Here is a 16,434-nt window from a genome sequence, read left to right as displayed (position 1 = left end):
TCTTCAGGGCTGTTTCAAGAGACTTTGAGGGCCCCAGGCTAAAGAGATACGGGCAACATCCTAGTGTATGTTAAAGTTTTGAACACTTACCAATTATATAGAATTGCTAACATGCATAATCAATAATCAATTACCTGTTCAGTAAACAGTTGTGATTGAAAGTATTAGTCATAATAAACACACAAACATACGCATATACTCTCTCAGTCGGTGACCAGTGGCGGCACTTGGTTAAAGTTATGATAAAAGTGCATCGTTATTGATAACAATAGCCCAAACACTTTTCATATGTGAAGTCTGTGTCCTGTCCCTGCTCAAAGCTGATTAGAAACTCGTTTAAACAAAGACACATATATACAGTTGCAATAAGTCCATGGATACAAGACTTAAAAATAAATTGTGTGTATTCATGGCTAAAAAGAAACTGAAATGAAGTTCCCCTGATCCCCTATTGATTAAAGGCTGTGATTAGTGTTCTGCTGTCAGAGCTGAGAGTTTCCTCTGACAGAGTTCCTGCGGCTCCTTAAAAAGTCTTAAATTAAAATCAAGGAAATTAGGATCTTATATTGTTTTAAATTGGCTGCAAAGTATTACATTTGCCGGCAGTGCATTTAAATCTGATGGGAAAATTGTCATGCACAGGGTCTTTAAAACTTTAATAGAGACTCTGTTGTATGTTTCTATTCCCAACACACAAAATGTTGATTTCTTCTACGCTGAATGTTGAGTATTCATATTTTGAGACCATAACACAGGGCCACACAATTCCCAGTCTTGCAAATCAGTGGTCAGGTGTGTGCAATGAGCCTGTGATGCCACAGTAATGTCTATCAGTGTCAGATGTGTATGAACCATTTAACAGCAGACTTTCTTAACACACGACTGCAAATTCAGGAAAGAAGCATAATGAAGCCGTCAGAACATGGATCATTTATATTCCTTTAGGCTATACTGTAATTTTGGGAAAACACCACCGTTGCACATCTAAAAAGATCAGCCTGTTGCAGGGAGCACACAGACGCTAAAGTTAACGAGTGCTAGCGTTACCTTGGCACTCCTGCTAGGTAGCATGTGTGTATCCCACCTGCCCTCTGTGGTAAATCAGAACTTTGTTGAGTGGTCGTGAGGTTTATGTAAAGAATAAGTGAGCACTTATCGACATAATAGTTTTGTGATAGAAAACAAGTTTTATATTCAAGTCAATGAAGCTTTATTGGAAGAAATGACCATAACATTGAACAACCAACAAACTTATAAACAAACATTATAATAATAGAAGTAGTAACAACAATGGTAATAATGATAACTGTATTAAACAGGATATTGTCACAGTTATGGTATTTTGTCCTCTTGTATGAGTGTTTTCAGTTCATGTTTCAACAGTGTTTTTATGTTTGTTCAGTGTTCCTCTGTTTTATTTTGTAGTCCCTGCTCACCTGTTTGTCTTGTGCCACCTGTCCCCACTTACTGATGAGTTCAAGCGTTTATTTAAGTCTCAGTGTTCCCCCCATGTGGTTGTTGGTTCGTTCTGTCAGGTAGGTGTGGGGGGGAATGCGGTAGAAAAAGGGGAACAGGTGGACCAAGACGCAGAAACTAAATACTGTTTAACAAAAAGTGTCCTTTATTTAAAAAGGTAAACGTAACAAAAGGAATCTTAAATTAACAAAAGTCACACTCAATCATAACATGGGAGCGGAAGAGGGAAAGACATGAAAGAACTTACGAGGAACGTGGCGAGAGGTGACGGGACACATGAACATGACGAAGGTACATGACGGGACACTTGAACATGTAGAGGGACGACGACGAACCAACAACCACATGGGGGGAACACCAAGACTTAAATACACACTTGAAGTGATCAGTAAGTGGGGACAGGTGGCACAAGACAAACAGGTGATCATGATGAGGGCAGGAAGTCAAATGGGGAAAACACACCGGGAGCAGGGACTACAAAATAAAACAGGAAACAGAGGAACACTGAACAAACTTAAAACATGAATTCAAAATGTAACAAAAACACTGTTGAGACATGAACTGAAAAGACTCATAAAAGAGGACAAAATACCATAACTGTGATAGATATTAACCAACACAAAAGAACATATACATGTGTGTGTGTGTGTACACATATATATATATCTTTTTGTTCTTTTTGTAATATATGTATGTATATATATTGTAAAGTACACATATTTTTAAAACAATTCCTGTAATGTTATTATTCTGTTATCTTATTAAGCCTATTAATAGGTTAAAGTAATCATCTTCTCTATGAAATATGTTGGTTCTTAAATTACTGTGATTGAGGTCTTAAAATGGTCATAAAAGCATTAAATTTGACTTTAATGTGCAAGAATCCTCTCTGAGCGTCTGAGAGCTGACAGGGTCCTGCATCACAACCCCAAACCTCTTTCTTTTCATTCCTGCGTTCTGGCTGGTGGGTTTGAGACAAGTCAGTCTGCTTCCTGAAAAACATCTGTCTGGTCTGAGAGTTTTCTCCTCTGTTGGGAACTTGTTGTGAAGCTGGACAGCAGAATGAGCAGCTGCTCTGACCGCTGGAGCGTCGCTTCACGGCCTCTCGATGACACAGAGGGAACAAAGAAACACAACTGTAACTACAGCACATCTCAAAGGAGGGACATGTTTGAGGACTAAGTCTTTCCTTCATGTGTGACTTTTTCAGCCTGCCCCGACTGAAACATAAAATCATTTGTTCTGCCTGTATCTATTTGTTAAGTCATTATCTTGGACCGTGTTTCTGTTTACTTGTTTAACAGCACCTAAACGAAGATGATTTAAAGGTGTTTGAAGGCTGAAATATCCACGTTAAATATCATCAAAGGGACAGATCAAATATGAGATTTTGGACTTTGTAATGTGTATTTACACGTTCTGATCATTATGTTATTTAAACCGAAGTGACACAAAAATCCCTTCATTTACATGTAACCCTGCATGTGTCTATGAATGAATCCTCTAAAAGCTCTAACTTTTTTTAAATGAATAATTTATGTTCATTTTAATGAGGACATTAAGAACATTTTAGGTATAAATAACCCTAAACCAGGCCTGACAGCATGATACTGTGAGTGGTTTGAGATTTTATCTTGTTCGTAAACCTGTACCATGATTCCGACTCCCACTCCAGAATGATGAACGTCTCCCCGGGCTCCGACACACAACAACGCTCTCCTCGCTCGTCTTCTTTTGGTTGAAAGTAGCGGCTCACTGTTGCGTCTTCTGCCTCCGGCTCACAGACAAAAGAATCTCCCTTATTTTAAAGGAGCTTCACACAAACAAGCTCCACTGCTAATGAAGGACAGCAGATCTGATTGCCTCGCTGTAAGGCAAATTAAATTACAGAGACGCAGCGCTGAGTGGGCGGACCGACACAATGCTCTACTGTGTTTACATGAGGAGAGGAGTCAGCGTTCATTAAAACTCAGAAAGCGAGATCAGAGGAACAAATGACGTTCAATTAGCCCAGAGGAGGTAGTAGAGGGAGAGTAGAGGATGTATATGGTGATAATACGTGTGGATGAAAGTTTTCTCCTTCACACAGTCTTTACAGACTCATCACTGGAGAAGAAGCTGTTGTGTGTTGATCCACTTTAAGACATTTCTTCAAGGCTCTTTTTAATGTGTGATGCTGGTCCTCCCCCCCAGGAAAACACTTGCCACACCAAACACATTTTATGGGAAATATACATAGAAGTATTAAAAATACACGTGTTGAATACAGTAGATGTGGCTGTAGAGGAATTTGAGTTTTTTAAAGGCACATTTATCAAGGCTGACAGATAGTAAAGGAAAGTAAAGTAATGAGTAATGTAACATGTAACTTTGATTGTTGAGGAATAAGTGATGTACTAACTCATTGTATACCCAGTGAGTGATTACAGAAGAAGGTGACAAATCTACAAACAACCACATCTGTGTCAGTTTGGTTCTGGATGTAATGTGGTTGTGGATGAGATGACTAAAAGAGAAGCTGAGGTCTCCACACCTCAAACCTCTCCTGCTCTGCCCACTGCAACTCCTCAGGAGCATATTAAACATCCTGAGTAAATCAAAAATAGGTTCATGGCTCCCTTTAATGTTTTTAAAAAGCCAAAGCTTTGCAATATTCATGAGGCGATTTCTGCCTTGTTTTTGCTTTGGATGTGAAATAAATAGAAACGGAGCGCATTGTTTCTCATCACCAGCCACTATTCATCATAAAGCAATTATTCTGGAAACAAGGACGCCTGCTTCCCACTTTACTCCCAGCTGCAGTGTTTTTATCATAGGAACAGCAAATAACACACAGCTCTGATAACTGGGTCTGTGTTTGCTGTTGTACACCAGTAATGTGATTTAAACTGATGTGTAACTAACAACGTGGTGAAGCTCATGTCTGTCGTCTGCCACAGATTTAATTTCTTTTTAATATTTTCTCTCCTCGAAGAGATCCTCACTCTGTAAGCATGGTTTCCTCTCCTCCGAGACTGGTGTTATCTGACTCTGGTTTCATCCGCCTTCTGTTAATCTGTTTTAAAAACTAAAAATGTGGGAATCAACTGTTGATGTTCTTTTATTAACGCTGCCTGCTCATAGTTTTTTTTTCCATTTATTTTAAGTAGGGCTGAATCCTGTATTTGTGGTTTTCTATCCTGAGAATTACCTGCAGATTTGAAGTTTTTCTAGTCTGTCACCTACGATAACAGGACAATTACACCTGGGCCAACCTGGATGCATGCGTGTGTTGCTTTTCATTCCACAGCCCATGTTATCAGGTTAGAGCGGCTGCACTGCCTGCATGAGACGTGTGCCGCATGCAGTTCACAGCACAAAGACAGTGAACTTTTTTTTTTTACCAGTGTATAAATAAATATGTCACAAACTTATTTATTTTTAACCCATCCAGTTAGTAAAATCACATCAGCATTTATGTTGGACTGAATCCATTCATTTTTCGTAATGTCGTTCTTGTGATTATTGCAGGAACTCAGGATGTACGACTTCATACTCTAGTAGATTGACTTTTTCAACATCTTGCCAGAGTGTTAAAATATTAACCAAATTAACTGAATTAATTTGATGCCTGGCTACTTAATTATTTTTGGGCAGTTGTCATCTATACTAATTCCAGTATTGTTTGTCTGTGGCTCAAATATATCCAGAACCGTTCATCTTATGAGCTTCACACAGAGGGCCTGAGGCCTGATCTATTAAAGCAGAGATGTCAAACTCAAGGCCTGCGGGCCACTTCCGGCCCGTGGTACAATTATATCTGGCCCGCAATAAAATATCATATGTTTATCTTAACTGGCCAACAATGCCCGGCTAGAAGCATACGGAGTGAGTGCTCCTCTCCACTCACTCGCTGAGTATTTGATGATATTAAATTATTTTTCCAGTGGTCCAGAGATCCCAGTGCCTGTTTGCTGCTGTCTGTGCCTCGTCAAGTCCCCCCACACACTTTTCTCTCTGATTAGGATGAACAAAAACCCACACAGGAGTCGTCTCACTGATGCACACCTTCATTCCAATTTTCCACTGCAAAGAACGTAACCCCAAACATAAATGAACTGGCAGCCAAGAATAGATGCCAATCATCTGGGTCTGGCACACAATAAAAGAAGAATGTAACCTATCTAAATATGTTTTATTTTTGCACTTTATCCTCTATCCTCCTGTTTAATAAATGTTGACCCTCGACATAGTCCCTTTTTTAATTTTGGCCCTCTTTGTGATTGAGTTTGACACCACTGTCCTAAAGGTTTGCTCGTGTAAAAACGTGTGCAAACTTGATTTCACCCTAAAAAAAACTCTCTGAGGATTGCGTACAGAATAACAAGCGCTGTGCGTTTAGTACGTTTGCCTTAATGAATATGTAATATCGGGCGTTTCTACCCGAGTGTGTGAGTAGATGCAAATACTTTAATTTAGCACATGCATTGTGATTTACAAAGCCTGACAAAAATTGCAGTGGTTGTGGTTGCGTCTATATTTAGTAGATTTGAAAGGTAGGTGCTAATCGGCACAGCTTCATGCACAGATGGCTGCAGTTTTTGCAGTGAGGAGGAGGAGGCACGAAAGAAGATGGAGAGAATGTTTTTTTCAGAAAGTGAACTGCACCTGCTGCTCAATACTGGTCAGAGACATCTCTTCCACCACCACCCCCACCTGTTTTATTTGCCGAGGTTTTATTATGAGCTATTTTTTCTTTTGTCTGGCCATCTTCTCTTAATTCCATCGGCTGTTCTTTTTGTTTTACCCACAGAATTAACTTTCTCTTTAATTTTTCTTTGCAGCTCAACAACATGTTTGTTTCCTCTTCCACTAACACCTCCTATTCCACGTCGTTAAATTCGGCTTTGCACTTGCTGTCACCCTGCTCTCCGTAATGCTCCATGGTGGAAACCAGTAACACATACTAGACACTAAAATACTACTGCCTCTACCATGTTTTCACCTGTTATCATTTGCGCAATTATTTTTAGTCGATCACCTGCAAAACGCCCACCGACCAAACATGCAATCTGTTATAATGCACACACACTCTTTCTAGAAGCACTCTTTATTAGGGATCTTAGTAGATCAGGCCCATAGTGTGTATTGGTAAGGGCTCAGTGCAGTGTCAAATCATCATGACAACAGCTTGTTCATGAAATGGCAATGACTGATTTTCCAATTCAGGGCTCTACGTGCTTTGTTAAGCTTCACTAATGCAGGTCACCTTTATAGTTTCAGAAAAAAAGCTGCAACCAGCATCACCACAAGTTAAACAAACAGCCCATTCTAGGTTTCACGTGTGCAGAAACCTGACATTTAGCTAAAATAGTAAAGTGGTGACAATGCAAGTAAAGAAGAAGCTAAAAGAGTTACATTTTAACAAATCTTTTTTTTTATTTGCATAGCCCATTTTCACAAATCACCTTTAGGGCTAAACAGGTGGAAAAAACACCTCAGAAAGAGTTATGAGTCCAAAATATGTCAGAGGTAGCTGAACCACAGTTGGTCATTTTCTAAAATACAGCAGGCAAACCAGCAAGTTGAAGAAAACCCCATTGAATTGATTCCCATGCTGAGAGTCTGAAGAACAAAAATTGTGTAACTGTCTAAATATTTACATATATCTAAGTTCTAAGTTATCTAAATATATTTTCACCTACACAAATGTTTTTTGTGTGTAAAAAAGGTTCTCTTTCCATCTCTGTCATTTTGAACCATCATAAAACTAAGCTACTCAGCCGAGCATGTAATTCCACCAATGCCCAACAGTCCCCTAAAATTCAATCAAGCTGCAACACATTACACACACTCTAAACATCTTTTTTTGTCTGGAGAATTTCTTCATCAATAAAATATGTTCTTTTGTCCCGTGTTGCATCCACAAAGGACTACTGACAAACCAGAAAACAAACAAACTCTCAAAAACACAACCTCCACGGTAGCTGTGATGAAGCTGTACGCTGTAGCATAGAGATGTCTCTTCCTTAGAACAAGTGGGCTTAGACCAATCCATTTCGAAAAACAATACTCGTGGATGAGCAGTGAACCTCTGGTTGTTTCCTCTGATCAACCTCAGCTCTGTTGTCTGTTTGTCTAAATACGTCGCTTTGTCAATAGACGATGTCTCCAAACAACAGCCAAAGATGAAACCAGTAGCTTTTCAGCATATTTTTATATATATAACACAGCAAACATAAACTCTGCTTAGCAGTTCAGCTCTACCCAGGCTCTCCCATGTCTCTCTTCAGGTCCCTTTGTGTTTCTCTCCTTGTGTTGCCGCCTCTTAAACCTGAGGAGGAATCAGCTAACAGCCCTCAGCCGCCCTGATTGCTCCCCTGGTCGAGGAGGAGGTGCTCTCTGAGCCACCTCCATGCCCACAGTGGCCCTCTCATTGGGGCAAAGGAGAAAACAATGCATGACAGGTGCTGCGGTCCCATCCTCTACCTGTTATTGATCCCATTGGGCCACCAGGCTTTAACAAGAGCCAATCAGAGAGCAGGTATAACTGTGTGGCCGCAGCTGTTCGTGCGAAGTCGACAAGAGGAGACAGGGAATGTCTGAAGATGGCCACGCTCACCTCAGAGGCACCGAGTGAAGCCCACATCTGTCAGCTCAGTCCTGCCGACGATAAAATCACCTGGTGACATCCAGTGGTTCTGAACATCTGGGGCTCTATTTTAACAATGTGAGCACGTGGAACAGGTGCATTCAGGGAGCTGTCAGTTTAATGGAGGGTCACTGCTGCATGGTTTTAAAGGTCTGTTGTACTTAGTCTCTTTTAGATTTGGCAGAAAACGTGGTTTCACTTTGTCCATGAGCAGATCGTTTGTATTTGTGTAAGAAGCAGAGTGCATGTGTTGTGCACCTGCTGCTGTAGGTACACACTGTATAATGTGCCTTAAAATAACTGAAATACTGACTTCAGACCAGGTTTTGGTTGGTCATTTGCTTTCCGCTGCCTCAAGAACACAATGCACAAACACTGCACCTGACCACCCCTCATTTTAACAGCAGGTCAGTGTACGTTTATTAGCTTCTTAGACACCACTAGTGCAAACCTTCCTGTTTGCTTGGCCTGTGTAATCCTGCAGAGCTACTCCTTGTCATTAGGTCTTCTTCAAACAGTTCCAAAATATACTGTCACTTTTTGTTGTTTGTGTGCTGGACATTGTGTGGACAGTCACAACTTTGCATATATCCTCCTCGGTTTATCTTATATGAAGCTGGGAAGGATTTATGATGATTCCACTGAGGATTCAAACCTGAGTTATATTCAAACTGGGGCTAAAGATCCAGTGTGTAAAGCTTGTAGAGACTCACCCAAGAAGACTGGCTGCTGTGATTCCTGCCTCAGGGGTTTTATGTACTGAATAAAACGTCTGAATGTTTTTTGTAAATGGGAGATTTAATTTTCTGATCTTCTTTGTTGAGTCACTGAGTGTAGCTTGATGGTCAAAAGTGGCAATTGTATCCATTTAAAATTAATTTAACAAAACAAGAGAGCATGAAAAAACCTTTTTGAGGCTTTTTGAGTCCACTCCATATATTTCACATCCTCCAGCCCATTTGCACTTCTGCACATATGCCAGCATAAATGGACCAGAACAGTAAGTGGGGAGGGTTATGCAGTCTGTGTACCCATCATTTTCATGATCATAAAGAGTACTTTTTTATATTTAATAATGTACCCCCCACATTTTGCCACACTGTGTAAAAATCTCTGCGAGTTTGGACAACATGAGTCTGTTATGATGTCTGTTTTCAGGTGGAGGAGAAGTGGTTAAAACTGCAGAATACTGTTCATCTCTTTAAGAAAAGAAAAAATAATTTCAGAGAAGTTGAAAGTTGTTTTCATTTCATTTCCAGCGCTCCTACGTGATCATTATAGTCTGTGGAGCCAGGGTGTAATTTTCCATCGCAAAGGTGTAATCAGGCGTAGTAAGCAGAAAGCAGAACTCATTTGTGGCTCGCCGTATCGGCTCCCCCTGGAGTTTTTCTTTTCTTTTTTCTCGCGCATAACTGTCCTTGAAAAAAGACTTTCTCTGTCTGTCTGTTTCGTACGTTTGTGTGCTGTAACCTGCACACGAAACCTGCAGAGGTCCATTTATTTTTCGGGGCACACCAGGAGAAAAGGCAGGAGCAAATCACAGGCTGCTCATTCAGACAGGAATGCAACTCTCCCTGGAGAAGGAGGACAATGATTTACTTTCAATGTGAACACAGCATGATGCAGATTCTGAGACGGAGGTATTCTTCTTTTTTTTTGCCGTCTTAACAACCACAGATATTCCGGCCACTGCTTGTTTCTACCTTGTTTTCTGCTCAGGCAGAAACTCTTGGGGGTTAGTGCGACTGACACCTGCCTTAAACAGTCTGAAATAGTTTGAAGGGAAGAGGTGATGGAGCAGTCAGCGGTATGAGGGTCCTAACATAACATATGCAGCATAAGAATCCAAATGCATAAAGTCGAAGAAAAGAATTCAGGTAATTTTTATGTTTGAGTTGACAAACATAAGCCACTGCAGTTGAAATCAACTGTAGATAACTCATGTTAAGTCTGCAATGTTGTCTCCGCAGCCTCTGTCTGTGCTCAACCAAAGATTTGTTACGAGGCAAAGGAAACACCATCATCTTTTTTATTGTGCAACAAGAAAACCCAAGTGGAACACACCATGTTAAAGAACAATCTCACAGTTTGACTGTCGTTCATATTCTCCATGATCCATCTGTGATCCATCTCACACTGTGAACTAGAACTTCAAGAAAGAAGTTGGTGAAAAGTGAGTCAGCTGCAGCCATTCACATCAGTTACATCGTTGTGTTAGACATTCAAACTCTGTTCTGACGATCAAAGTCTTTGGTATCTATAGTTTAGCTATTTGTTGATGTTGAACACTAAACCTTGATAACATCCAATAAGGTTCAAATTCATTTGCATGGACTGTGGGAACTGTAATTTGAACTGGGAAACCTTGAAGTGCTAACCCCTGCAACACTGTGCCGCCCACAGTGAAGCAGTGTGTCTAATAACGTATTGATCACATAAAAGAAAAAAAGAAAAAATCAAGTTTTGATGGGCTTGTTTTGTTTGTATTTCTCTCATGGATGAATGTATTTCACATTTGAAAAGTGAAGGTGGCCCACAGTTTTTATTTTGAGTGGTTTTTGCATTGTTCACTCTGCAGCAAGACAGACAGCAGCACTGAGTGTTACCTCCTGTTCCTTCAAAGACATTTCATGTGTGCGCTGACTGCAGGAGTTTAAGCGGCACATCTGAAATGTTACTAACACACCTTCACCTCCGTGTTTAATCGTCTGCGAGCGGAGCGTTTAGGGATGGTCTGAATGTTGATGCTGTTTCAGAGTGATGTATGGTTCTCAGTGTAATCCAAGTCGTCCTTGTATGACTCCTCCAGCTCTTTTAGGATTCCAGCTGCAGTCAAACAGGATGGACATGAATAATTCAGAGGTGAGCGGCTCAGAGGTGCCGCCACGGCTGCTGTTTCTTCTTCTTCTTCTCCATGTGAGTCTTCACCTGGAAGCAATTACAGAGAGCTCTGCCTCCGCCGAGGGGACAGAAATGAAGTGTCCTTTCTCGTCCCCAGAGTTTGGTGTTTTTAATCAGAGTCTCAGAGCCAGTAGCGGGACATGTCAACACGCTGTGAGAGGCAGACTCTACATGCTGAGTGCAGCCACCGTCTCATGAATGTGCAGCATAGTTGAGCATCAAAAACACTGAACGTGTGATGCATTCCGGAAAGCAAAAGTAAGCATCTTTAAGATTTAAATGTTAAATCAATTACAGCTCTATTAATTGAAGAATCATAAATAAACTATCATGAGGACTTGTCTCCTGTCTCCATAACATAAATGATAAAAAAAAAAAATGTATGTATTTTTTGGGACTTTTTCTCATCTTTAATAGATAGATAGACAGCGTCAGTTTGTGAAAGGGGGATAGAGAGAGAGTGGGGAAGGACATGTATTCATGGCCGTGGGTCAGAATCGAATCCGGGCATCTGCGGGTTGAGGCCTTGCCTCGTTGGGGCAGCAGCTCTCCCCATAAATGATGAAATTTAAGGTGAAGACTTAATTTAAGGTTTAAGCTAAGGTTAGGTTATGGGTTAGTGTGAGGCAAGTTATATATTAACTATGGTCAAGGTTAGAATAACTTTCAGGAAATCAACATGTGTCAATTTGATTGTGTGTGTGTTTAATTCTTCTGACCTATAGAGCCTCACGTTGCCCAGAAACTATTAAAACACACTAATGAGCCACACTGATGCACACGGTGACATTTTCCTTCATCACAATGAACACACACACTCTGTAGTTCATTTTGACTTGATCACACACACATTGTCCTGCTGCCAGGATAACTCAAATGTGGATTATTCCACTGCTGACAATAGTCCCAACATACACTTATTTCCTTTTTAACAAGTTACATTTGCTGATCACCACAGTGGCCGGCTGCTGCAGGAAATGAAAGTCTGTTTGTAAACAGAGAAAACATATATTTGTGACATTTTGTTGTGAGGAAGTCTAATGGACAAAGACATTATTGCTTGTGTCTTTTCATCAGGAAAGGTTGCTTGAGATGTGACTCTGTGTTTTAGCTTCGTAATGAGCTTTACTTTCACTCAGTTCCTGTGAATCTTCCAGTTTCTTTTGAGTCGATATATCAGCTCCTCATTTACTCTGCTTGTTCCCGGCTCCTGCTGTGTCTCAAACATGCAGAGACGTGTAGTTGTATAAAGTCCCATCCTGTCAGATGTGGCTCTGGGCTCAGTTTGAGTTCCAGCTCAGCAGCTTTAATTGGACAAAGGACCGCGTGGGTTTTTAATTCTGCCGCCTGCTTGCCGCTCTTTTCCCCTAATGAAGCCCAGCCGAGTCGCTTGAGTCTGGAGACACTCGCAGACACCACCAGCTGGAAGGAAAACATTTTGTAATGGGACAGAATGAACGTCCTAAATGCTTTTTGTATTAATTATTTTTACCTATTCATTTACAGTAGCTACATTGACCGTACATAATGACACATATACATATTTACATACCCACATATATATATATATATATATATATATATATATATATATATATATATATATATATATATATATATATATATATATATATATATATATATATATATATTCATATATACACATGCTAGGCTGCTGAGTGTATAATTCACTATTGATCAAATTGTACTTATATTTATATTCACTGTTGATATAGAGAGGTGTTGATTTATCTAAGCATTTGTGGTTATGTGTGAGAGTGATGTGTGACAGAAAAGCACTATGTATAAAAGTGCTGTATAAGTGTGAATGGGTGAATGTGACTTGTACTGTACTGAGTGTTTTTCTCCTCTATAGGAGCAACATAAATAAACACCATTTACATAAGAACAGACAGAGATAACCAATTTGTAATGGTAAGAATGCAGGACTCAGTCAAGACACAGAACCCCACAGTGAACTAAATCATTAATTCTAAACTTTTTCAGAGTGGTGATTCCAGGGACTAGAGATATCACATGTTCAAATATGACTATGTTTGCTCGAACTAAATACAAGAAACAAACTGGATGAAGTCATGGCAGAGAAGATGGTAACAGAGTATTATTTCATATCAAGTCAAATGTTTTATTGTTAGTACGTAACATCTGGTTGATGAAGCTTCGGCTGGCTGTCACTGGCTATTTGCAGGATTCTGCTCAATATTTCATTGCTGTTCATTTTACCCTTCAGGATTGTTTAATATTCATGATTCCAAACATTCAGAGCATGTCTTGAGATTCTTCACACTACTAACCATTTATCCTCTAGAGTGGGGTCAGCATTCTTCCATAAAGCAACATGACGACCAGCAGACACTCTGACTGGCTATGATTTGTCTAATGCTGCTTATTTCTGTCCTCCAGGTCTCCTGACAGCAGCGGCAATGACAGACGCTCCCCATATAAGATTGGGTCCCATCGTCCATCACCCATTGTCCCTGAGTGGAGCATCGGCTGCTGCTGACGTCCAATCATCAGCCACTAGGGCGTCTGCACACGTTGCCACATTCATGGGTGAACTGTGGAAACTTCTAGCGGAAGTTCTTTCTGAGGAGCGTGACTCAGTTTATTTTCCAAGAGATTTGACCAATGGATTGTGGAGAAGCTGCTGGATCGATTTCCTCTGTTTGGAACCAAACTCTGTTTCGTTTTACAGGCCAAAGATGAACAGAGCGACAACAATAAGACGTTTTATGGGGAAGGAGACTCTCAGAAATCTCTGGCAACACAATCTTCATGTAAAGAAATGATATATAAATGACTGAACTGAGAAAGTAATATTGTACACAAGTTGATAAAATATGTATCTGTGTGAGGAAAGGCTGTTGGTGTTTCTGTTGGCACTGTCCATCTGCTTATGTGCAGAACATCAGGCTGGTGGAGAAGGTAAAAAATCATATCAGGACTTTTTGTGATAAGAACATATAAATGTGTGCACTTTTAGCAGATGCCTGAGGACATATTTCACAATGTCATTAAATCTGAGTCATTAAATCAGATCTCTGAGGAATAACGTCCTAACTAGGTGAATGTACTGTATAGAATTTATGTAAATCGAGACAGATAGAAAGTGTTTGGGCCCAGTTTGATTTTATTATCACACAAAAATTGTTCCATTTTCCATAGTTTCCCTAAGGTTTTATTTATACAGCTATGCATGTCACAAGTCAGCTGACAACCAGTACAGCTTATGAACAAGCCACTGATGAATGTCATGGTTGATTTGATCACAATATACAGAGCATATAAGAGATCAATCAAGCTAGAGCAACAGTTCCTGAACTCAACAATTACAGAATTTATTGCCATTTAATGTGGTACAGGTATCCATGGTGACTAAAGAGGTGTAATTATATGCACATCATGTATTGGCATGAGGCTATTTGAAGCCACAACATCTTTAAATGCATTCAAATGTAGCGTTAAAGCAAAGATCAGGCTGCACCTGACTCCAGTTACAGGCAGGGTGCACGTAGGCAGGTCGGTTAGTGACAGACAAGTTAGCCAATCCTACACGCTGAAGCTTTATTACTGGTGAAGCTTTTGTTTGTTTAGTGAAGCAGCACCACATAGTTTATCACCAACAAATGAGACTGGCTGACCGACATACACTTTACAAATGGTTCAACTTCTCTGGCTGCTCACCACCACTGGAGATGTAACATTAAACAAAACAACACAACACCTGTCCTATTTTATCTTGGACAAGAAGAGGCCTGGATGAAACAACCTTTAAATATAGCTTAAATAAAACTATGCTCATTCTTTAACACGCTTCTCTTTTTTTTTCTGCTAGTCAGTAATCTGAATCGTTAATGATAACCCCAACCAAGACTCCTTCAGAATCGAAAAACAATTCTTAATCAAATCCAGACACCAAGAATCTGGATCAAATCAAACTGTGAGATTCCCACCCTACAATCAGCAAATGTTAGCATGCCAATATGCTGTATAGCAAACAGTTTACCTGCTTAGCATTAGCATGCAAGTACACCTATGCTTAAACACTGTAGGCTATCACAGAACACTAGTATGGCTGTATTCCAATTCTTAGTCTTGTGGGTAATTCAGTGATGTAATGTCACCTCTGATGAGTTCATACTCTGTAAACAAAAGCATGCTTTCACAGTGTAGCGCCTCCCAGTGGACAGATGATACACACTATTTCTGTCCTTGAAATATTCTTCAAGATGTTTGATATTGGTGTGCAAAGTTTCCACTTCTTATCATGAAAACTTCTTCTCCACCAGACCGCATTATGCTTTACATTGTATTTCATATTTTCATATTTTCCACATCATGCAGTCGGCATGGCAGGTTATAATGAAACAACAAGCAAACCATCTCACACTTGAAGCCAAGATGCTGTGTCTGTTTGGGGGGAAGAGGCATTAAATGTATTTTCAAAAGCCTAAAGTTCTATATTTAACTATTTTATATGTTGTATCTTTGTAGAAAACCTTATTTAACGTTGATGTTACTGATTATACTCTGGATTCACAGCAGTCTGCAGCAGATGGAGCATTGTTGCTGCTCAAAGTTCACTTTCTGACAGTTTCTCAGCAGTGATGGTAGAAAACGATATTATTCCCCTTTCTGATAAGTCAGTATTTTACAAAATAAACGGTCCCCTGATTAAACAAGGGTCATGTTGGAGGAGGATAAACATCAGTCAGATTTTTAAACTTACTAAATAATTAATCATTTTCAATAAAGCCATTAGTTACAAGTTACAAACCATTTTATGAGGAGGGGCCACTGAGTTTTCCTTCAGTTGTTGTAGGTTGTGTACACCAAATCCCAGAATGCAGTGTGTCTGTAGGTCATTGCCTTAGTTATGTTAGTCTCCATCAGCTGGAGATTAACAGCTTCTCTGTTTTGATGCTCTGCCATTATGCACTATGTTTTTATATTAAAGAGAAAACACAAGTTCAACCATTTTGATCTCAACGTTTTAGAGTTTTTATGAAGGACAAATGCAATGGAATGCATCATAGTGACAATGCATACCCATTATATATAGGCTACTATGTGAATGCCATATATACCACACACACACACACACACACACACACACACACACACACACACACACACACACACACACACACACTGATCAGCAGCACCGGATGAAATATTGCCCATATCAGCGGCCGATTAAAACATCCATAAAGTTTTTACATGTGTGTCCCAACCCATGCAATTGATCAGCTCCAAAGGTTTATCATCTGGAGATACCCTCTCAAGTGATATTGCCACCAAGTCTGGTAAAAATCTGTCCTTGCATTATTGAGTCATTTTGCCCACACAAACATATAATGGTGTGTGTGGAGAATAAATGACTGTGATTAGGATTCTGACAATCT

At 39.9% G+C, this 16,434-nt stretch overlaps 1 protein-coding gene across 1 annotated transcript in view; it reads left to right on the top strand.

The window, feature by feature from the left end:
* The window catches only part of LOC109624258 (chemokine-like protein TAFA-5), a 47,133-nt gene extending 30,953 nt beyond the window's left edge, over positions 1-16,180 (top strand). The window contains exon 4 of the mRNA XM_020078809.2: positions 13,433-16,180. Coding sequence (XP_019934368.2) covers positions 13,433-13,441 — 9 coding nt within the window. The 3' untranslated portion in view covers positions 13,442-16,180. The remainder of the gene's footprint in view (positions 1-13,432) is intronic.
* Positions 16,181-16,434: the final 254 nt, after the last annotated feature.

This window comes from Paralichthys olivaceus, chromosome 7 (genome assembly GCF_024713975.1).
Source record: "Paralichthys olivaceus isolate ysfri-2021 chromosome 7, ASM2471397v2, whole genome shotgun sequence".
In the NCBI taxonomy this organism is placed as follows: domain Eukaryota; kingdom Metazoa; phylum Chordata; class Actinopteri; order Pleuronectiformes; family Paralichthyidae; genus Paralichthys; species Paralichthys olivaceus.
This window is presented reverse-complemented; position numbering and strand designations above follow the sequence as displayed.